General features: G+C 38.8%; 2 protein-coding genes across 6 annotated transcripts; both read left to right on the forward strand.

Moving 5' to 3' along the window:
* The first annotated feature begins 15 nt into the window (after positions 1–15).
* Positions 16–2,546, forward strand: Ssl1 (general transcription factor IIH subunit 2 Ssl1). 5 transcript variants are annotated; one of them, XM_031984721.2, is made up of 8 exons: positions 16–166; positions 690–769; positions 850–1,051; positions 1,127–1,255; positions 1,326–1,499; positions 1,568–1,824; positions 1,901–2,150; positions 2,219–2,546. In XM_031984721.2, the coding sequence occupies exons 2-8, from the start codon at positions 711–713 to the stop codon at positions 2,348–2,350; spliced, it is 1,203 nt and encodes a 400-aa protein (XP_031840581.1). In that variant the 5' UTR covers positions 16–166; positions 690–710; the 3' UTR covers positions 2,351–2,546. The 5 variants fall into 5 exon arrangements, with proteins under 5 accessions (XP_031840581.1, XP_031840582.1, XP_031840577.1 ...); XM_031984722.2 differs by having other exon boundaries at positions 166–241; XM_031984717.2 differs by lacking the exon at positions 16–166 and adding an exon at positions 174–399.
* Positions 2,547–3,282: 736 nt separating this feature from the next.
* On the forward strand, positions 3,283–23,414 carry slif (cationic amino acid transporter slimfast). Its single transcript, XM_031984704.2, has 11 exons — positions 3,283–3,499; positions 16,528–16,797; positions 17,613–17,878; positions 18,993–19,121; positions 19,192–19,452; positions 20,165–20,448; positions 21,388–21,728; positions 22,114–22,280; positions 22,358–22,524; positions 22,598–22,706; positions 22,783–23,414. Exons 3-11 carry the CDS (start codon positions 17,650–17,652, stop codon positions 22,902–22,904), a joined length of 1,809 nt encoding a protein of 602 aa, XP_031840564.1. The 5' UTR covers positions 3,283–3,499; positions 16,528–16,797; positions 17,613–17,649; the 3' UTR covers positions 22,905–23,414.
* Positions 23,415–23,446: the final 32 nt, after the last annotated feature.

Consider the following 23,446-nt stretch of genomic DNA (forward strand, 5'->3'; position numbering starts at 1 on the left):
TTCTTGCGATCGGACTATTATATTTGAGATAATCCCCGTCGAAATACATTGAAAAATTCCGTTTGAAAAGTGGCTGAATCTCGTACACCCCTTTATTGATTTCGAATCTGCCGCTTTAATTCATCAAGTTCTTCTATGTTCCGGCACTGTATCGAGTATAGAAAAGGCAAGTTTATGTTAATTAATGTCAAGACGATTTCGCAAATAGTCATTGGTTATTGCGCGCAGATTTATGAATTGTGTATGATTAATTGTTCTTTCCTTTAGCTGTTACTCGCGTTTCGTACGCGCACACTTTACCTTTATCGACGATGCGTTTCCTCTGATTTATGAGGAGAAATTTCAAATAATAGGTTCTTCGTATTGACCGAACGCACGGGGAAAAGTTATTCATTCGATGTACGCATACATTAATATGAATTAATGCCTCTCTTTCGCGTAATTCCTTTTGTAAATATTATTTCTTCATGTTATTCGTTTGAAAATATGAAAAGGCTTTATTATTATTACCTTCAATCGCGATTTTAACCCATTGTTTTTTATGTCACTAGTAGTATAAACAACATTAACCTAGTTCATGAGACTTAGCTTATACATAACTGTCTAAGTAAACAAACTTTTAAATGTACCTATGACTATATGACTAAGGTGTGATTTTTAAATTAAACAAATTTTATGTTTTGTTATAGTTCCATTTTAAACATTGAAAAATGGCTGATGATGAAGAGGAGAAGGAATATCGGTGGGAGACTGGTTATGAAAAAACATGGTATTATTTCTTTATTGAAATATTCTTTATGTACGTGATTCCTATAATTCTGTAATTAATAGATATAATTATGAATTAAGGGAAGCAATTAAAGAAGATGATCATGGACTTTTGGAAGCCTCGGTTGCAGATATTATTCATAATGCTAAAAGGAAGCGTCAGTTGGACAGGAAGGTTGGTGCCAGATTAGGTATGATGAGGCATCTTTATATAATTCTTGATGCTTCTGAATCAATGTCTAATCAAGATCTGAAGCCAACTCGTTTCTTATGTTGCTTAAAGGTATATATTCAATAATATAACAATTTTTGTTTATTATATTATTTTATGTTATTTATTACTATCTTGTGGTTCAAGCTCCTAGAACATTTTATCGATGAATTCTTTTATCAAAATCCTATAAGTCAGTTAGGAGTAATTCTTACAAGAAATAAAAGAGCAGAGAAAATTAGTGATTTAGCTGGGAACTCTAAAAAGCATATTAAGGTACATCTATTTTTAAACCATAATCAATTTCTAATTTCATGTCTTAAACACATTATGTTCTTTCTTTTAGGAATTAAAAGCTCTGCAACAAATTCAACCAGCAGGTGAACCATCGTTACAGAATTCCTTAGAATTAGCTTTAAAATCTTTACGGCTTCTACCATCGCATGCTAGTAAAGAAGTATTAGTAATTATAGGAGCTCTTACAACATGTGACCCAGGAGATATAAATGAAACGATACAAGTACGTGTTATTGTGTATGTTACAAGAATTGTGCCCATTATTTCCATAATAATATACTACAATTTTAGAACATGAAAACAGATTGTATAAGATGTAGCGTAATAGGATTAGCTGCTGAATTATATATTTGCAAAAGAATGGCTACGGCAACTGGTGGAGAACATGGTGTTGCATTAGACGATAAACACTTTAAAGAGCAGTTGAACATGCATATAGATCCACCACCAGCTGCAACCAGATTGGATGCTGCTCTTGTTAAAATGGGTTTTCCTCATCACGCTTTACAGTCTTCTGCAACTGATACATCCATGGCAGTATGCATGTGGTAAATTTCTTTCATCTGTTCCACATATGATCATGCATTTTTAACTGTCTAATGGAAACGATACATTTTCCTACAGTCATGCAGTAAGCGCAGATGAAACTGTAAAACTTACGAGTACAGGATATCTGTGTCCACAGTGCCTTAGTAAACATTGTGAACTTCCTGTAGAATGTAGAGCCTGTGGACTCACTTTAGTGTCTGCTCCACATTTAGCTCGATCTTACCATTATTTATTCCCTGTTGAGCCATTTAAAGAAGTAGGATACGAAGGAACTCCTTCGATTTGTTATGGTTGCCAAAAAACTTTATCCCAAAAAGATAAAAAGGTATGGTACATGTAATATAATAGACAAAAGATGTATACGTGTAATTCTGTTTAAATCTACGTCCACAGATATACATTTGCGGCAAATGTACCCAAACATTTTGTATAGACTGTGAGATATTTATTCACGAATCTTTACACACGTGTCCAGGCTGTGCAACAAATCCAGAAACATATCAAAGATCCACGGAAAGAACTTAATGTACTGAATGTATGTAAAGTGATATTATTAATTTTAGTTAGTTTATACTAAATATTTTAATAGCTAAAACTACAATCTAGGACCAGTTCTATGCATACAAATTTCTTAGAACTGATCCACGATACAAGTGTACGAAGATCTCCTCTTATCGAAGAGGAATAAATAACTGAAAAGACGAATAAGTTAAGCAAGTAATTACGATGGATAGTTGTTTTTTCTTCTCTTTCTTCACAGAAACCATCTCCTATCAGACATATTTTCGCAAACCAAATAATTTATTCAATATAGTATATTTATAGATATTAAATACATCCATTTAACAAATGTCACATGACAAAGCATCTTATCCATACAATAATACAATTCACTGTTTCATATTTCTACCATATTTCTCTTTCAAAACTTCTAAAATGGGATAATTTCCCAAATATAATAACAATACTTCTGAAAACAGTTGCCAACAATGTAATAACGATCTCAACATTCTAATCAAATCGAAATTAGTCTATTAACACTTCACCTACCGGAAACCTATTAACGCTCTTCTCAACTGTTACATTACATGAAACAGAATCTTGATAATCTTCTTTCGCATAATAATCCCCAGAGAAAGGATCAGACGACTCGTCGACTCATGAATTCCAATTTACCACGTTGACAAAGTCGATTAAAAAATCCTCGGCTGTTAACCGTCGATTTTTAAATGTCAGCGAGACAACCGTCGACAGATGAAGTGTTAAGTTCCCCCGGTTAGTATCCGGCTTCGCCAAGTACACGGTGAACCGATGTTCACCAAGGCGAAAGGGAAACAAAACAACATCAGTTGTTTATGTACTCACGTCCGAATGACACAGAGACTTCTTTCCCCCAGGCAGAGAACCCGAAGTTTTTCAAGCGTTAACGCGGTCGCTTTATAATCATGGTGGGAGGTGATTGAAGTTTATTAGCTAGCGGACAGGTGGAAGCGAGCATCGTTATATTAGAGCACATTATTAGTTTGCGATCGTACTCCGGTGCGACCGGTTCTACGGTGTCGACCTACTTCCGATTCAGTTACGTATGTCCATCCTGTCTGGACAAAGTGTCCTCGTACGTGAGACGTTCCCCTCGCGGCTGGTTTTCCTTTTGACACGTATCGACAGAATCAGGTAAGCCGATTTTTACCGGATCATCCGCGGTTGTGCTTCTACCCGTCGCAAAAATCATGCGATCCGAATACTCGTCTGTGCTTCACGATTATTTTTCATTTTAGAAATTCACGGTCATCGTTTGTAACTGATAGACCGCAAGATTCTTGCATGCCCGTACCCAATACCGATCCTCCGTCGCGATTAAGACGGAAACTTTCACGGAATATCGTTCCTTTTAATCGATTATTCAGACAGGAAGCAATATCTCATTTCATCCGAGACACTTCATCGAGAAAACGAAATTACGAAGAAATATCCGCGGTCCGGTCGCAACGAACGTTTAACGCTTATTTTCGTAAAAATCGGTAACGCTCTTTTCCGTGTGTCTTCGTTATCTCACGGTTTTTTCCGGGAGATTCGATCGCCGGTCGTCTGTATTTGTGTTCCGTTTGTTTTCCTTTTTTCCGTTTCAACGTTCTGACCGACGAGTGATGGTATTACAGACGAGCGCACGGAAATGTACGCGTGCGTGTGCGTGAACGGTAGAATTGTGGAAGATAGTTGTTAGTCAAGGGAAAGGTAGAGGGTTGCTTTTGCAATGTTCCCTGGTGTAGGTGATGAACTTGCACCACACGCGCGCGTATGCAGGTACAGGTGTTCCAATGCTGAATATTTCCTTTATCGTTATTCCACGAGGGTTATCTTTTCGCCGACGACGTAGAACATATTCTCCGCCGTTTATTAACGTCGGTTTTAAAAGTCTGCAATTTGTCAGTGTTTCGCGATAGGAAACGTTGCGTGCTTTTCTATGAACAAACGCGCGGGACGATAATGAAACGTGACAGAACACGATTCCACTTTTCGTTAATCCCAGTGAAAGTGCCGGGAATCAATGTGGCAGTTTACGAATCGACTGTCATCAGCCATTTTTACGGGGAACAGCGTTGCGAGAACGGATGCAGCGGCGGAAGAGAAAACACTCGCTATGATTAACGTTTAGGATCAACGGGACGACATGGCGTTTCGTTTCACTCCTCGTCGTTTCGCGCTATTCCGTCGGTGATCCGTAATTTATTATCTCCCCGCGAATTAGACCGATTGTCGTTCCGTCGTTACCGTCAATTGTGTTTTTCTTTCGACGTTCAATGTCATCGGAGGCGATTTATACGCCGAGTCGCATCGTTCGTTAACGAGGTTGAGAAATCAATTAATATCGGCAGTACAATGTTTCGAAAGATTGTCGGCGATATTACTGGTCGACACAATGCAACGATAATTCCTTGATCTCAAAATTTTGCGTAGATGAAACGACCACGTTTTCGTTGATTCACTATTGCGTTCATTCTAATTTCTATCTTCTAGTCTAACGATTGATAATTCGATAGATAATCAAAAAATTGCTTCGAACATTAAACATCTGTAACGGAATAGTAGCACCCGCTTCAATGAAACGCGAGTCGATAAGATTCGCATCTACTATATAAGCTAGTACTAGGAGAACTGTTACTTAATTCAAATGTTTATTATCAATCGACGCTCGATGTTTCCGCGTCATCGTTACTTAACCCTTTAAATCAAAATGAGTCGGACTCGCGCTCGCTCCGCGAGAAACACGATTTTGTTAATTTACTTCACAAATCTGCCGTATCGCGGCTAAAATGATTCTTATTTTCATAAAGAAATTCAATTGAACCTACAATATTTCTGTTCTCTGTACCATAGTTGTAACGAAGTTGTGGCAACGTGAAATAGCGTAAACATAAACATATAAGACGAAATGAATCGATCCATCATCCTGGATCTTCGCGGATCTAAAGGCGAACGGATCGGCCTCGGCGCGCGTCGATCGTTAATCCTTTGATTGCGTCCATTGTGTAATCGAATAACAAAAGAAACGGCGTGCCTTAGCGATCTGTTCCCTTTCGTAGGATCGCAGTACGTTCTTCTCTATCGGCGTTATCACTTTTCCGATAAAAACCGGGAGCATGTAAAATACGACTTGCAATTGTTATTCTAGTGGGTCGTGCGCACCACCGGCCACGTGCCGCAGAATAATTCTTTTTTCTGTTTCGACCGCGGCGCGCCGAGAACAGAAAGAATTCCTTTCTCTCTCATTATTGCTTTCAGGCCGCGTACCGATAAACTGGTTGCGTGTGCAACATTCGATATCCGGGCAAGGATAAATAACTCGAAAAGGGAGTCTTGCGAGAGAATTGGTCCCGCGACGTTTCGTCACGTTTCCCCGGCGACGCGTGACGGGCTCCCGCTTGTCCCTGGGAAAATGGCGGATTTTTTCCGCGTGTCCGCCATCTTGTGGGGTGAGCCCTTCGAACCGTAAACCGTCGTTATTTCGACGTTCCTAAGTTTATTGTCTACTTTTTTCTGCTGTTTCGAGGCGGCGCGTAACGTTGTCCTTGTATTGTTATCGGTAACTAGCGTTTTTGTTCTGGTTTCCTTTTTATTTTCATTCTAATAGATACGTGTCTGCCTTGTCGAACCTTAGAAAATGCAGAGTTGCTAATGGAATTAACAGTGTATTCGTAGGGGTAATAGACATTTTTCGTACAGTTAATTGGAACTATCCGCAGGAACACCTGTTGTTTAAGCGAGAACGAAGTGTTACAGAATTTGTCGATGGCTACGGCGCCACCCATCGTTACATATTGATTGATCCTTCGAATCGTTGTCTTGGAATCACGCATCCGCCGAGGAGACGTTTAAAAATATTTTTCGACGACTTACTTGTCTGCACGTGGAGCACACCGGGAGTGAGATTCCTGATTATGGGGATATTGTACCCGGTTCAGTCATAATATTCAGGTTTTGGTTTAATCAGGTTCACATTCTCGGAATTAATTCGAGGCTACTCATTCGCATGCAATTTGTTTCGTCGTCCGGATCGCATACGAGATGCGCAGAATAATTTTCCGTGATATCAAGGGACGCTGAAAACTATAGCGTATTAACCCTTTGCGGACGAAAGTCGACATTTCGGCGAAATGAAATTTTCGTATTTGGAAGAGTAAGTCGTGGCCGAATGATTTGCTTGCTCGAACAGCGAGAGACCAGCACGTAGTTTCCTTTTTTTATATTAATTAAGCAATTGATAGATAATTCAGCTTCATCTGCTGAAGCCTTTGTACATTTCAAAGAATCTTGATCCGCAAAGGGTTAATATTTATTATGATTCCACTCGAAGTTAATGAGTTTCGACGCTGACTATCGCTGTCTTCGGATCAATAAACGCGAAACTCGAAGATCTTGATCGTCGATCCATTCCAGCGATACCAACAGTTGCAATTTTGCATTTCTCGGACGGTTTAATGTTCCTCTCATTCGTGTTGCAGTAATCCAGATTCAGTGTTGATTCTGTTGATCCAATTCTCGATTCCGACTCGAACGCATAAACTATTACCGTAGCTCAGTTTCCAGTTTCCACTTCGCCGCTCCTACAGTTCTGACCTTGTTAATCCGAGTTTCCCGCTGGCGCAACCGGAACCGACAACTTTTCGTTTCACGCTGCTTTTCATATTCTCCTTGCAACGCTATGCGTCGTTATTATATCTGATCCCGTTACGCTTTACTTATAATATTCGAACGATCTACCTTTGTTCCTCGCGTTGATACAGATCGCTTTGCCGTTTCCGATTTCGTTGGTCTACAGATCAAATTTCAAAATGAACGTTATAGAACCGTTTGCGTAAGGAACAAGACCCCTGACAGTTCTATGTTTCTTTAATTGAACTTTCAAGTTTGTGCACTTATATAAATAGCATCGTGATCTAATTATAACGGATCACGATTCAATCGACCCCACTCCTTCTCCGTTGTTTCCCCTTCGAGGGGAAACCCACGTGCTCTTGTTTACCCGAAAAACAGCACTGACCCCATCAAGGCGATTCTCTTGATCACATTTGATCCTTTGGTACCGCGATTAATTTTGATTAATTTGTAACCAAGCGACGATAAGCTTGTCCAATTGATTTCTCAGATATCTCTTACAATTGTAAAATTATGTTTCCTGCCGATACGAGACCAGATGTTCATATTTGCAACGCTAAGTCGCAAACAAGTGATTTAATTACTAAAACAGCAGGAGATCAGTACGTAGTTTCCCTTTTCCAATTATCTAAGCAATCGATCTATAATTTAGCTTCATCTGCTGACGGTTTTCTATATTTCAAAGAATCTTCGTCCGCAAAGGGTTAAAGCATATTTTCAATATGTAACCAGTGAACTCGTGATGCTCCCCACTTTTCAGAGTTTTAACACTAGAACTACCTGATAGGCCACAATAATTTATAATTTCTTCTTTCACAATTACTAAAAAGGTACAGATACTTCTACGAAAAATTATCAATGAAACTAATTCAGTAATAGCAAAATTGAAGTACAACTCAATTGAAATCTTACTAAACGCACACTTATGATTTCCATAAAGAAATTTGTAAAAGTCAGTTTAAGCGATTGGTAGTTCTAGTGTTAAGGCCCACGCTAGGTCCCCAAGGCCTCCTTCAAAATCTTACGGTGAGATCGGCGATTGGTCCGCGCATTGTAAATAAAGGCATTACACCGAGGGGAATCGCGCAATGGGGACACGGTGCTCTGGTGCCTCGCCTTAATTGGCACGTAACCTTGTCACGTTGGCCGTTACCGGCAGAACACGTTTTGTTTGGGGTTCCCCGTGCGCCAATGTCAACGCGAATCCGAACATTTCGGCCGGCACTTAGCGCTAGAAATTGGAGACTGCAGTCCAAGTTTGTTTTGCCGATTAGATCCTCGTCGCTGTGCACAAAGCGACGTTAACTCGTCTGATTCGTTTCAAACGTGAAAATAGACATTCAATTTCTGATTCGACTTATTTCGAACTTCATATATAGCTGTGAATTTATATAATCGTATTCTTCGCATTCCCTTCTCCGTACGTCATTATTGTTATCCTCCTGCATTCGTATCGCTAACGGATAATGTCCACCGATTATCGAGCGTAACAGCTAATCGTCGTAATCAGATATGCATAATTATCAAATTGCCGGTGTTTACGTGTATTTCACGACTGCTCGATTAACGGTTCGTTATCGGCACGGTGATCATTCGATTGATCTTTGTAGCGACATCATTATCAATTCTCGAGGAGAGGAGAAGTCGAGAATTGCGAGTTGCAGGTAGTCTCGAGGTGGACCGCAGTTTTTACGTAATTCTCTCGTCCATGCTTTTCATCGTTTCAGCTATGAGATCGAACGAGAACGATGCGAATCGTGGATTCCCCTCGAGATGCCGGAAATGGGTTTCCCCTTCATCGGACTCGCGCGCGCGCGCCATCACGACGAAGAGATAGAGATAGAGAGAGAGAGAGAGAGAGAGAGAGAAAGAACGACCGTTCGTGAAACGCGTTCATCGGGGGAACGGAATTTCGAAAAGCGCGTCACCAATCCTTCTTTCATTTCGATGGTCACGTTCCTCGTTACTCGCGGCGGATAATTTGTTTCCACTTATTGGAACGCGAATGACGAGTAATTACGGCAGACCGGTGCGGTATCTTAACGCATTCGCGATCGAATGCGATTCGTCGAAACCTGCAGCTGAATACCGCCGAGTGTCTGCTAATCAAATGTGTGCGACTATAAAAAGCATATAATACAGCTGTTTCGTTAGTATACACTTAGCTAGAGATTTTGAAATGTCGCAGGATTGCTTTACCGGGATTTTAAAGAATTAACATGGAACTACGTTACTGAGGTTTTCCTAACAATGATAAAAATGTAAGATTATGTGACCGGTATTTTTCTAAAAAAATTAAGCATGACGTAGGATTACGTTTCTAATGTTTTTTAAATTATAAATAACATAGTTGCCGGTATTCTGCTGAAGATTTTTAAATGACGTAGTTCTGTATCGCCGGTCTCCAACTAAAAAATTTAAAATGACAGAATTATGTTACCCACATTTTTCCAAAACAAAAGCATGATATAGAATTACGTTTCCGGGATTTTTTAAAAATTATAAATAACGCGGTACCACGTTACCGGTCTCCAACTAAAAAATTTAAGATGGCAATTTTCACTGAGATCAACTTATATCACTATACATAGGAAAACTCAGATGTATTGTTATGTAATATATTTTAAATAGATAATCGATTCGAATCAAATTATATATTTTCTTCGATGCTGTGGTAATTGGCGAAGTTGCACAGCTAAGTGTCTTCATATAAAAACGAGATTTCTCGTTACCGGTGCGCAACGTGTTGATAGCACGCGAGTCGCGCGTCGCGGGAACGAATAATCTCTTTTCCATGGACAATCGTACCGCACACGAGAACCGCGGACGCTTAACAGCCGGGGACGGGGTCCCTCTTTCGAGCCGGCGATCACGATCGTCGCTTAAAGGGATCAAGGCGATTCGCAAAGACGTAAATGATCGGGGAGCCTTGGCGATTCTTGTGCAAATAATTCAAATGACGTAACGAAGATATACGACGCGGCGACCAACTGCACGGCATTGCCGCGTGTCGGGTTGTTGCACTCAAAATGGCGGGCGTCGCGGATTCGATACAATTAATCCTGTCCAATCGATAAACGCCATCCGGCCGCTATCTCCAGGATTTGTTATCGAATAATATAACTAATTTTGAGTACGCAGATTTACCTGTCAAACGTGAAAATCTCGTATAATCCGAGGCTTCCTGGACGCCATTTTGTTTTGCGAACGAAAGAGGGTCAAGATCGTTTAAAATTGGTTACAATCGAAGCTCGTACGATAAACTATGTATCATTTTTCAATCAAGAAGACTCCGAGCTGCGTGCAGCGCGCAGTCTTATCAAAGAATCCCGCAGCTTCGCGCGGAACATTGAAATAGTTACCGCGTGACAGTCGTAAGAACCGGATTTCAATTTGTTTAAAATAAGAAAGTATTTTTCTCGACTGGCGACTGAGTATTAACGCGATTTTTCCACGGCGGGTACATCATCTTTAGAAACTCTCCAGTCCAGCGCAGTTTCTCTTGTGAAGTATCATGCGAAGCTCCTTAGGAGGCGCGAGGACTCTGTCTATACGCACCTGCGCTTTCCAAAAGAAATTTCCCCGCGTTTTAATATCTACTTGTTGCCTGACACACTATTTACTCGATGATATCATTTCTCGCGTGTTCCACCGAAGCCTCTGAAATTTCCGACGAGCGATTGAAGCATTCGGGTAGCGAGTTGAAAGAATTTAAATTTTAGAATAGTTTAGCGACGCCTGACGCCGTTCAGCCGGCTACGGATTTCAAAGCGGATCTAATCTGAGCTCCGAGAATCTCCAAGCCACTCTAAAAAAGAATGAGTCGTGTGCCTCGATTAGAAGCAATTCATCGTTAATCCGATTAAATCCGAGTGCGACCTTCGTACCCCTAAAACACGTGTTCCGGAAGACGAAACTGTCCTGCCGGTGAACGGAACCAATGGATCTCGATTCATCTTCAGATGACACGTCTCCGCCATTACGCTGATAGACCCATTAGCATTTTAACATCTTCTGTCATTCGGCATAATTTCCTGCGAAATTATCCTCCTTACCGTTTCTTGCGCTTCCGTTGCCACTAGGTTCACGGACATTTGTTCCACAGTCTATTCTGCCGTTCCTAGAAAAATTCATCTGGAGGGTTTAATCCCTTGCCCTAAGATTCCTTTCGCAGCTTAACACTAGAACTACCGAGGGTTCGATGCGATTAACATGTAATTGTTAGAAAAATTGTAACAATATGCCTTTCTTGGTTTCTTCATATGTTCATTATAGCATTCGAGTGAAACTATTTTTCAAACTATCTCGGATATGTAACCCTTTGCGGACGGATGTCAACATTTTCTTGACATCAAACTTTCATCTTTGGAATACTAAGTAACAAACGAACGATTGAACTATTCAAACAACAAGAAATTAGTACATAGTTTACTTATCCTCTGTTGTTTAACCATTCGACGTGTAACTTGACAGGATCTGCAGGTGTTGTATACTTTAAAGAATCTTCAACAGATGAAGCTAAATTATATATTAATTGCTTAAATAATAGCAAAAATAGAAACTACATGCTAATCTCTTGCTGTCCGAGTAATTAAATCATTTGCCTGCGACATAGTCTTCCAAATACGAACGTTTCATCTCGCGATGTCGACATTCGTCCGCAAAGGGTTGACACTGTTAAGGTATCAATAATTCTCTTCTGATCACAGTAGTTCTAGTATTAATGAAACTACTAGATCCTTAACGATTCGTCAGGAAAGCAAACGAATTCGGTACTGATTCCACGTCCACGTTTGCTCTAAAGGTAAACGATTAATAACAAACGAGTAGCAATGAATTTACATCGAAAGCAAATAAATGACGTTTATTTGTCGAATTCGTAGAAATAGTGTAAGATTCGTTGAAACAGTAGGTCACAAATAAAATCGGTATAAAATTCGCATCGCGAGTCTCGCAGGATGCAAGACAAAGGGTTAACCCTTAGCACTCCAGGTTGTTTTGTAATCTAACAGCAACTGCAACTAATTTACAGTATTCCTAGCGAAAATCAGAAATGTTATAACATTTCTTCAATCTTTTATTTTCCTTCTCAATACAAAATTTGGATGTGTGGAGAATCTAATAATGTTAGGGTAGTTTCTTTAAGACTCATTAAAATATTTAATATAACTGGTGCAATATTGGAACCAACAGAGTTGAAACGGTTAAAAATCGATTATCATGCGTGTAACTGCGTCAATCGGAATCGTCGTAAACGTTTACCGGATAATTGATAATACTCGATACGCGTGAAATCGACGCGTTTCGTAAATCCAGCGTTAAACTAAATACATAAGTGGCTCCGTCCGCGTCGCGAGGACCATTTTCCCTCTCGTCCAGCGAACGCGGCGGGAAAAACGGCGAACGCAGTTGCGCAAGCGTGTGCAGATCAATTATAAAGCAATTCCTCGCCGAGGACTTGCGGTCTTGAATGGATTATTGCGATAACCGCGCTTCGAGAATTCCACGGTTCCATGAATTAATGGCCGCCGAGATGGACGGCCGCCTATCGGCGAGAATATTCCCATCAGTCTTCCTTTTGGCGGGCTTATTTTTTCATAGAACAAGAAAAGGCCGAGTTGAACGCGCGCCGAACGAAAACTGGATGTTGCGAAATCCGTTTGCGCAATTCGTTGGATCGCTATTCAGCCGACAGGTCGGTGCGTTACGAAGACAACTCGAATTACAAAAGTTGCCTCCGACGTTGAAGACGTTCAACACCGGGACTAGCAAGTGGGTCAGATGAACATTTCTGATTTCTTTTTTCGTAATTATTCGGAGAACACTTCTCCGAGCGGTCATCGACATTTATCGAATACGTTGATCTCGCGATAGGCGAACTGAAGTGTAGATCGATCGAATTTTCGAAAGAAGCACTCCAATTTCTGCGATAGAGCGATGGGAATCGAGTTTGGTCGCTTGGCAGGTTCTAGTGTTCACACGGTTTGTTCTATTGTTCTTCGAAAAATTGTTATTGTTAACACGTCGACTGCCGCACGATTTTGCCGAGACATATAGAAAATGAAAATAATGTGACATCAACTTATGCCGTTGAATCACCTAGTTATTATTACAGGTTTGAACCGTTGAATGTCAGTGCATTAAGTTGTATTATAATGTAGAAAAGTTTTCAAATAATCGTCGTTTAATCGAATGAATTACAGTAATTCGATTTGGTTTAGGTCACCGGTGACCCCGTGACATTCAACGTGTTAAACTGGTGAATTGTTAAAAATTGTTGTTTTGAAATTGTTTATGCCTTGGAAATTAGAGGTTTAAGAGTACACAACTATGATACATATTTGCGTAACTGCGTTGCTAAATAGCCAGACATTTGCCAATTAATGCTTGTAAAATTCAGTATGAGTCAAATTGGCTCGTTCCGTGAATCTAGTGTTAAAAAGTGAAGGTAAAGAACGGGATCGAATCGATTTGGGGCATAAGTGAGAGCTCATAACGAATAAGAAACGTTTGGTCTCCGGGCTAGGATAATTTCGTTGAAAAATTAAGGTTTCTCTTGCGACAGAGACTTCGCGTAGTTACAAATGAGAATTTAGCCGATGCTGTTGAGCCCGGTATGTTGTGCAAGAATTGTTCTTGTTAATCTGCTGTCGGACGACACTGTTTGCCGTGTCTTCGGCACTATTTGTCATTTAACAGAACGATAGGCAGGCACGTGGAAGTTCGCAATCCCCTTTGTCCATTATTTGTCGTCCGTCGACAGAAAGATAAAAGATAAAAACTATTGGTTATTACCATATGCGAGTGTCCGAGGTATTGCGCGAATTTTGTAGCGGAAAAACTCGTTTCCCTCTTCGTAACAGAATTATTAGTACACCGACGATTCAACGAGCTAATTAACCAAACCGATTAACTCCGCTGTTTGAATTTTTTAAGATCATTGAAGCGCTTCGTTAGCTCTTGACTTTCATATTCAAAATAGACTTCATTTATAGCTGTGTTTAGTGCTATGAAATAAGAAACAGTTCTTTGAACGTGTAAAAATTACAGTAGTGTTAGAAATTACTTCAGGGATATACTGTTCCGAAGATGACGTGTATTTTACATTGGATTAATTACTGCGATTAATATGTAAAACGAGGAATGTCTTAATTCGATTGAAATCAAATCAATCAGTCACGTTCGAATTAAAGGTCTAATCGCGAATGGATTGGTACGAACGAAACGTAGTTACACGAGAATCGAATAAAGGGACGTCTCCCTAATCTCGACGGGTTACGATCGGAACGAGGCACTTTTATCAAATTTCATTTACATGGGACAATGTCGTTATCGTACTCCAGATTGCTCGTCGGTGCGTGCCACTCCGTTCTTCATTGTTTTATCGTTCGTTGCTTCGTAAAATCGTTACTCCGCTGTGAACGGTTCTTTTAACGAGGCTCATTTCCCTGCGTAGCCAGCAGAGCAATTCAATTTGCATTTTACAGTCTTCATAAAACTATTGTATCACTCTATTCCGTAAATAACGTTTTTTATGCTGACTTTCAGCGTAAAAGGTTCATTTTTACGCTTCTCAATCGTCGGCGTATCGGCCGTCGTTCTATATGACGTCTCTCAATTTTTAATTAATCTTCCATTGTCATTTTCGAGGATGTTCTATGGTACTTCATAAAAAAATCCTGTTTAGTATAGATATTACAGGAAGATCTGAGTGTTCCTAGAAGTTCTAGTGTCAACAGTTTACTACCACAGTAGTGACTAATGATTGAGCTTCCAAATTGAACGATAATAATTATAATTATTAAAATTATACCAAATTTGCTATGAAAGAATAAGCGATACAGAAAACACTGCCACGAGAATTTCTAGCGTTTCGAATAATAATACTTATTCTTTAATAACAAAGGCAAATGGTATTGAAAATAATTATCAATGGCTTAGCATCACAGTAATCATATTACACTATGATCTAGCTACTTATGTTACTAAATATTTTTATTTAAAATCAAGTTTTTTACTGTAATTGTTCTTCAGCAATCTGGAAGCTGCAGCCAACGTGTTGATAGGAATTTTAATATAACGAACAACCTCGCGAGAACCATTGTAATTGAATTTAAAGGAATTCTACTCGAATCGGTCAATATTAAGGTAAACATCAGTTCACCAAACCCTTGATAGTACTTTTCCGATTCGATCGACTTTGTGTCGAACAGTTCGTTCACGTTCTTAAGTTCACGGAATGTCTTCTCGAATTTTTATTCTCGGAAATCAACTCCTACGATCGCGGGTTCGTGTAAACACCCGCAGTCTACCAGATCGGCGATAGCGAAAATAAATCTTTGACCTGATTCGCCGCGGATAAGCGTGAATGGAATCTCCGTTATCTAACGTGCTTACCTTTGTCTGAACAGTGATTTTTTAGATGTTTTCCCGATGTATTCCAAGAACCTCGCACTCGAAGTATATCCATAAACGATCGATCACTACCGATTTATTGGGCCTGTACACTTGTATACTTACGCGTTCCACTTCGGAACGGAATTTCGTATTTTTACAGCATTCCATCGCATGATCGATAAGGATTCCAAGCACTTTTCGTGTGTTCTATCAGCGAGGAGATTTCAAATTCCATTTAACCCTTTGCGGACGAAGATTCTTCGAAGAACGCGAAACCTTCAGCGGATTCGGACAAATTACATGACGGTTGCTCAAATAATAGAGAAAAAAGAAACTACGCACTGATCCCTTGCTATTTGAGTTATTAACCCTTTGCACCCGAGAGTTTTTCAATGGAAATATTCGACACTTCTTGACGAGATGTAGGTGATATTGTTTGAAATTAATTTAACGATAATTCATGGATAAATTAAGCAACAAAGGTGTTTTATTTCAATATTTCACGTAACAGTGCGAAGTTTAATTTGAAATATTAATTATTCAACTTTATAGTTTTATTGCATCGAATCAAGTGGTGACTGAGAGTTTACCACAGTAGTCACTAATGATTGAGCTTCCAAATTGAACGATAATAATTATAATTATTAAAATTATATCAAATAATCGTTAATTCTTCCTTTTTGCCTTTGCTACGAAATAAGCGATACACAAAACACTGACACGAGAATTTCTAGCGTTTCGAATAATAATACTTATTCTTTAATAACAAAGGCAAATGGTATTGAAAATAATTATCAATGGTTTAGCATCACAGTAATCACATTACACTATGATCTAGCTACTTGTGTTACTAAATATTTTTATTTGAAATCAAGTTTTTTACTGTAATTGTTCTTCAGCAATTTGGAAGCTGCAGCCAACGTGTTGATAATAATGATAATAATTATAATTATTGATAATTATGTGACTGAGAGTCACCTCTCGAGTGCAAAGGGTTAAACTTTGCAACTCGGTATTCGAAATATGAAAGTTTGACCTCGGCGAAACGCCGACATTCGTCCGCAGAGGGTTAATTTCTCTTTGAAAAATGGATGTTTCAATACGGAAAATCATGAATGATTTCTTATCTCGCAAATTTTCCTTCGAAGGTCCGCTGGTTCGTGCAATTAGAGGCATTCTGTTCATTGGACTCGAGAGACTGCAAGATGACGACTTGAACCCACCGTAAGTTCACGTGTCCCGCATCATGTGCCATCTCGGAGGAAATCCCTGATGCCCTACATTCGTCTCATCGAAATTCAACCTGTCGCCTTGGAATATCAAATGAGAAACGTGGGGAACACGTCCGACACAAGGAAATAATAAAATATAAATAGGATTCACTAAACGTGAAGTCGTGTCACGGAGTAGATCAGAAGGTAAAGGGTCAATGTCATTTCCATCGGATTGCGTCATTTCTTAATCGACTCGTCTGTGTAAGTGTTTACGTTTCGAAGAGCAGCTTGATTCTTCTAACACTAGGCTCGTCGCGCGTGGCAATTTGTCGCATATTGAATTTCATTAATTGTTAGATGTTTCAGTCGATCTTCGTCGATGCAACTATACGAATATATGTTCCGGTCGAACGTTAAAAACAGTTGTGACATTTCGGTTCTCCGTAACAGTTTTCAATCGAACCTTTATTTAAATTAAATTTCTAATTATAACTTAAATTAAGATTATTAAATTAATTTCTAATTATTTTTAATTGAATTTTTAAAAATTTTAATTGATTAAAGAATTCCAATAACATAGCATTTTAACGTATTAAACATAACAAGCTATTTTACACAAACAAAGCTAATTTATTTCAACATTTCTCAAATTGATGCATTATACACTTGCATTAGCCATTTAATTTTTTAAACGCAGGGCAGGAATATTGCAAAAACAAAATCTTCAAAGTTATATAAAAGATATGTCCAAAGTGTCATTTCAATTCATTACGTACGAATAAAGTATATTGAAGTTCATTTAGATTGTCTCACTTCAATATTTAATTACGGAATAATAACCGTTCGTATGGGATAGTTTCTGCGTGAAATTCTCGGTCAACAATGTGTTAAATATCAAGTTTTATTGTTTCACTGTATGAAATCGAATGGTGAGCGAGAGTCACCTCTCGAGTGCAAAGGGCTGATATTCAATAAAGTTTGTTCGTTCCCTCGATAATGAATGGATCTGAAATTTGCAGGCAAGGGACAAGGTACCGGAAGTGAAGGTGGCTCGTGATGGCGAGCCAACTGTGGAAGGCGCTCTCCAGGAGGCGCATCGATGAGAACCAGGAGAACAAAAGCGAGCTGGCGCGTGTCCTCGGGCTGTTCGATCTGACGGCACTCGGCGTTGGCTCGACCCTCGGCCTCGGCGTCTACGTCCTCGCTGGCAGCATCGCGAAAGAGATCGCCGGCCCAGCTGTTTGCATCTCTTTCCTCATCGCTGCTATCGCTTCCGCGTTTGCCGGTAAACCAATGTTCGCCAGCCGGACGCTTATTAGACAGGGCAAATTGACACATTCCTGAATCCTTCTTTCGCAATAATTGAAGAAACAGATGCTTCTGAGAGAAAGTACCAAAATTCATTTTGTGATGCGCAAACTGAACAATAAAGGAATCCTTCTGTCACAGTGATTGAAAAGATAACATGCTTCTGAGAGCAATTATTATAGAAAATTACCAAAATTCAGTTAGTTTTACGCAAACTGAACCATAAATGAATGCTTCTGTTACATTGATTGAAAAGATAACATGCTTCTGAAAGAATTTATTATAGAAAATTACCAAAATGGAGAAATTACCAAAATTCATTTAGTGATACGCAAACTGAACCACAAACGAATCCTTCTGTCACATTAATTGAAAAGATAACAGATGCTTCTGAGAGAATTTATTATAGAAAATTACCAAAATTCATTTAGTGATACGCAAACTGAACCACAAACGAATCCTTCTGTCACAGTGATTGAAAATATAACAAATGCTTCTGAGAGAAATAACAAAACTTCGTTTAGCGACACGCAAACTGAACCATAAATCAATCGAAACACCAATGGATGCACTCGTAGTGTTGCTATAAAAGAATTCGACAAAGTCAATTTGCTCTGTAGTCCTAGCGCTAACGAATTCTAGTTGAATACCACGAGGATCTGCTGTCTAACTGTGCACGAAAGCGTTGCCAATAGATACTTGGCTGCAGATATTGAAATGACGTAGGATTAAGTACTCAGCTTTTTTCTGAAAAGTGTAAACTAACGTAGAACCATGTTTCCGGTATCCAGCTGAAGAATTCAGAATAACCTAAAATTATGTTACCGACATTTAAACAAATTAAAAATTACATATGTCTAAGTCGCCGATATTCAGCTGCAGATATTGAAACAACATAGTACTACGTTACTGGAATTCAAAAAAATTTAAAAACGACTACGTTATCAGCCTTGATTGCGTTCACAGTTTAGTCTTCGAGTTCTAACATTGTAAAAGTGAACCGAGACACGAAGACGTATGAGCATGACTTGAAAATTGAAAACCTAATTTCATCCAGGATCAGATGGTAATTATCAAAATTGTCATTTCAGGTATGTGCTACGCGGAATTCGCTTCCAGGGTACCAATGGCAGGGTCGGCGTACGTTTACAGTTACGTCACGGTGGGCGAATTCGTCGCTTTTATCATAGGATGGAATTTAATTTTGGAGTATGTAATAGGTATGCAGAATATTCTCCTTTCCTTGTCTCTTCTGTCACTTGTGTAACGCTCGTCCCTCTGTTTTTCCAGGGACCGCAAGCGTCGCCCGCGGTTTGAGTAACTACTTGGACGCCTTGATCGGGAACGCGATAAGCAAAGCGTTGATCTCCGTCATGCCGATTCGCGTCTCGTTCCTATCGGAATACCCTGATTTCTTCGCGTTCGGCGTGGTGATGCTCCTCGCCATCCTGCTGAGCGTGGGCGTTAAAGAGTCCTCCATGTTGAACAACATTTTCACCGTTGTGAATCTGCTCACTATCGTGATCATCGTCGTGGCAGGATCTATAAAGGGTACGGTGTCATTTTTGTCAACGCTTCGGACCATTCTGCCAGTTAACCCTCTGTAGGCCCGTGTAACTTTGAAGTCACATTTCAGTGTATTGGCATCTTGTTGATTTATTTCATTTTGCACTCAAAGTGGCGAATAAGATTAAGTAAACAGTTAACTTCAACTTTTATATGCCCAGGCGTGAAAGTTTAACGTCGTTGTAACTTGAAAGTTACAAAATATATTCGTTTGATGAAATTACTGAAACTATTGAATGTATTGTTAGTTCGTTTTCATGTGTGGATATTTATTAATTTTACACTGCATAGATTTTGTTATAATCATGAACAAAAATTCGGCCTATAGAGGGTTAACACGTTCACACCGGCGCTGTAATTTCCACTCCCATTTGGCGGCTGAATTCTCAAAATTGAGAAAAATATTGAAATGATTAATAAGTAAATTAATTCTCAACTATATGGCTATATTAAGCTTCGTAGAATGCATCAATTTGGGAAATATTCAAACAAAATAGCTTTGTCCCACGATGTAAGTGTGATTTCTCGTCGAGTTAGCTTCACAAAATATCCTCTCTATCTCATCAGAAGACGTTAAAATATTTCTAATGAAAAACTTCCGAGTGCAAAGGGTTAACAGTTATTTCTAATACCATTTGCCATTGTTTTGAAAGAGTGTGTATCATCTGAATATTGAAACGAACGTTTAATTTGCCAGCCGACCCTGCGAATTGGAGGATACCGCTGGAAGATATACCGGACACGGTGAAAAACGCTGGGACAGGCGGATTCGCGCCGTTCGGCGTCAGCGGAATAATGATCGGAGCTGCGAAATGTTTCTACGGTTTCGTGGGTTTCGACGCAGTGGCAACCACCGGCGAAGAAGCCAAAAATCCACAGAAGAACATACCCATAGCCATCGTTTTATCCCTGGTCATCATCTTGATGGCTTATTTCAGCATCTCCACTGTGCTGACTATGATGTGGCCTTATTATGATCAGGTGCAGTGGAGTACAGTTAGGAGATGACTTGGTTTTACAATTTTATTTTAGCTACATAAGGTAAAAGCATCAGTAGTTGGCCAGTTAAGAAAAATTGCCTGCGCGAATAATGGCAAACGCTCGTTCCCTTATTGAATGGAGAGACTCTACACGTGGAAATGCTGTTCGAACTTCTTACATTATGTAGCAAAGCGTACTTTTTTAACCCTTAGCACTGCAGGTTGTTTTGTAATCTATCAGTAACTGCAACTAATTTTTATAGTATTCCTAGCGAAAATCAGAAGTGTCATAACATTTCTTCGATCTTTTGTTTTCCTTCTTAGTAGAAAATTCGGATGTGTGGAAACTCGAATAATTTTAGGGTAGTTTCTTTATGATTCATTAAGATATTTAATATAACTGGTGCAATATTGGAGCCTATAGAGTTCAAAGGGTTAAATAGTTGTATTATACAAATTTTAGAGGCATTTTTGAATATTCGATGCTGGCGTCGGAAGTTGACCATCCTTGAAAACGAGAGAACTAGCAATTGACCTATGCTGGTTGGCAGTTGAAAAGAAGTTAATTACATATGAAGTCTAATTCTAGGTTTATTAATATAAGAAACTACATTTTTATTACTTTTAAAAACTCACGTTTTCTCACGTTTTCCTGAAAAATGGTCAACTACTGGTACCAGGTCAGCTACTGGTGCCTTCGCCTTACTTCGTTTTATTCGTAATCGAGAATATTAGTAATTAAGAAGCAGAACCAGGAGAAAATGAAATGAAGAAAGTGAGAACCGATATCGATCAGTCATCATGCTGATTGCTGCCGCATTCTTCAGCCTAGCCATCAAGTGATCTCCTAGCAGTACATTCAACTTTCCCTTATGTTCACTTGCACTGAATCGTATGATCAGAAAATGGCAATTGTTTTTTTATTCGTATCTGTCTGTAGGACGCTGACGCTCCATTTCCCTATGCATTCGAACAAATTGGATGGATCGCCATCAAGTGGATTGTTAACATTGGAGCAGCGTTCGCGCTGTGCACGAGCTTGCTGGGATGTATGTTCCCCTTGCCGCGTATATTATACGCCATGGGCAGCGATGGAATAATCTTCAAGTATTTCGCGATCGTGCACCCGAAAACCATGACACCTGTTTTCGGCACGGTGATCGCTGGTTTGTTGACCGGCGCCATGACTCTTATATTCAATCTGCACCAGTTGATCGACATGATGTCCATCGGAACGCTGTTGGCTTATACGATAGTAGCTATTTCTGTTTTAATATTGAGGTAAGCGCGTCGAAGGTACACGCAATGTTAACACGTTGACTGCCACGGTAGTCACCGATGACCGGAGCTTCGAAATAACTTGAAAACAATTATAATTCATGAGATAACTGACGTCGAATAAAAATATTCAATGACGCGAATAACTAAATAATATTGTAACGTAAGAATTGTGGTAGCAAACAATTAATAATCATTCCTATTTATCGTTGTTACAAAGGTGTAAGTGGTATGTAGAATACTGACGTTTTTCGTGGCAGTCAACGTGTTAAAGGAATATGAAAAGATGATTGGACACATGTACCACCATGGACGTATTCAATTTACTTTTCAAATGGTGTATTTATGTTGTACTTCAGAAATATATTTATCGTATTACCATGTTTAGATACCAAGAGAAAGAATGTGTCTCTAACAATCATTCCTTAGGGATGACAATGAATAGTTATGAATTGACACCAATTAATATCTTGAAGCAAGTATTCAATCTTTATAATCAAAAGGAAGCAACTGAGATTTCTAGCAAAGTTGCAAAGTATGGTATTGTACTGTTATGTAAGTTTCATTATTAGCCTCAGTATAGATATTAACAATGTTGATACTGATTTATATTTTCTGTATTATTATTACAGGTATTATTATATTTATTATTGCACTGTTTATCAATAACGTGGGCGCAAATGCCTTTGGCAATAATGTAATAGAAACTGTGATACTAGTCATACTTGTGATAATATTGTTTTTGAATTTAGCAGCTGTCGCTAGGCAGCCTGTTCAAGAAACTGACATAGCATTTAAGGTACGTGTTGTGAACATTTATTCTGAAGAAACCGAGGAACAGAATGTAAGTTAAACGTTGCTGTTGTTCGCAGGTACCGTTAGTGCCATTTTTACCAACTTGTAGCATTTTTATCAATTTTTATTTGATGTTGCAATTAGACGCTTTCACGTGGATCAGGTTCTCTATATGGATGATAATTGGTAAGTGTAACAATTGAGTTAATAAAACAATATCCATATCCGCATTCTCTGTTAATGATGTTTTTTATTGTCGCAGGATTTGTTATTTATTTCTTTTACGGCATATCTCACAGTGAACAAAGAAAAAGAGATAAGGTGGAAGCTGAAATGATAAAAAGAAAATACGCGGATCAAGTTAGAATTGTAACTAGATTCTAACAGCAATATTGAATTATGTGATATTGTTTGGTATTAAGATATAATGAACTCAAAAAAAGACCCTAGGTATTACAAGAAGTGATTACCATTACAACATTACAATACGATTAATATACAACTCGCGGAAGAGTAGTTAGAAAAAGGAAAAGACATTATCGTTTTGACTGTATAAAGTATTTTTAACAATATTATTATTATAATGTAAAATAATTCTTACCACGAAACTATAGCCAGTCAGATACTGACCATTTTATATCAGTATATGCATAAATTATTGCGCGTTGTAAAATGATTATATTATTATTTTAAGCATACTCACAACATTATTTCGTAAAAACCTCTGACCTATTATATAGCATACAAAGATATTGTAAAATCTGTTTGTTCCTTTTTGTATTTATATATTGTAACATATTAATAGAATGTACATATTTCTTACAGAAATTTCACTATTTTTACTGATTGTTTAAATGTTATTTGCACCAGAGAAATATATTGTTTTCTATTAAATTATTGCGTATTTTTTTTTTTTTTTTAAGACA

The sequence above is a fragment of the Nomia melanderi genome, chromosome 7 (assembly GCF_051020985.1).
Source record: "Nomia melanderi isolate GNS246 chromosome 7, iyNomMela1, whole genome shotgun sequence".
NCBI lineage: Eukaryota > Metazoa > Arthropoda > Insecta > Hymenoptera > Halictidae > Nomia > Nomia melanderi.

What these genes read in the sequence shown, in the direction of transcription:
- Ssl1 (XM_031984721.2), top strand. Translation starts at nt 711, where the DNA reads ATGGCTGATGATGAAGAGGAGAAGGAATATCGGTGGGAGACTGGTTAT. An exon ending in GTTTCTTATGTTGCTTAAAG is followed by an intron (nt 1,052 to 1,126) that starts GTATATATTCAA and finishes TTGTGGTTCAAG; the next exon opens with CTCCTAGAACATTTTATCGA. An exon ending in TCCATGGCAGTATGCATGTG is followed by an intron (nt 1,825 to 1,900) that starts GTAAATTTCTTT and finishes ATTTTCCTACAG; the next exon opens with TCATGCAGTAAGCGCAGATG.
- slif (XM_031984704.2), top strand. Translation starts at nt 17,650, where the DNA reads ATGGCGAGCCAACTGTGGAAGGCGCTCTCCAGGAGGCGCATCGATGAG. An exon ending in TATCGCTTCCGCGTTTGCCG is followed by an intron (nt 17,879 to 18,992) that starts GTAAACCAATGT and finishes TTGTCATTTCAG; the next exon opens with GTATGTGCTACGCGGAATTC. An exon ending in GTATGGTATTGTACTGTTAT is followed by an intron (nt 22,281 to 22,357) that starts GTAAGTTTCATT and finishes TTATTATTACAG; the next exon opens with GTATTATTATATTTATTATT.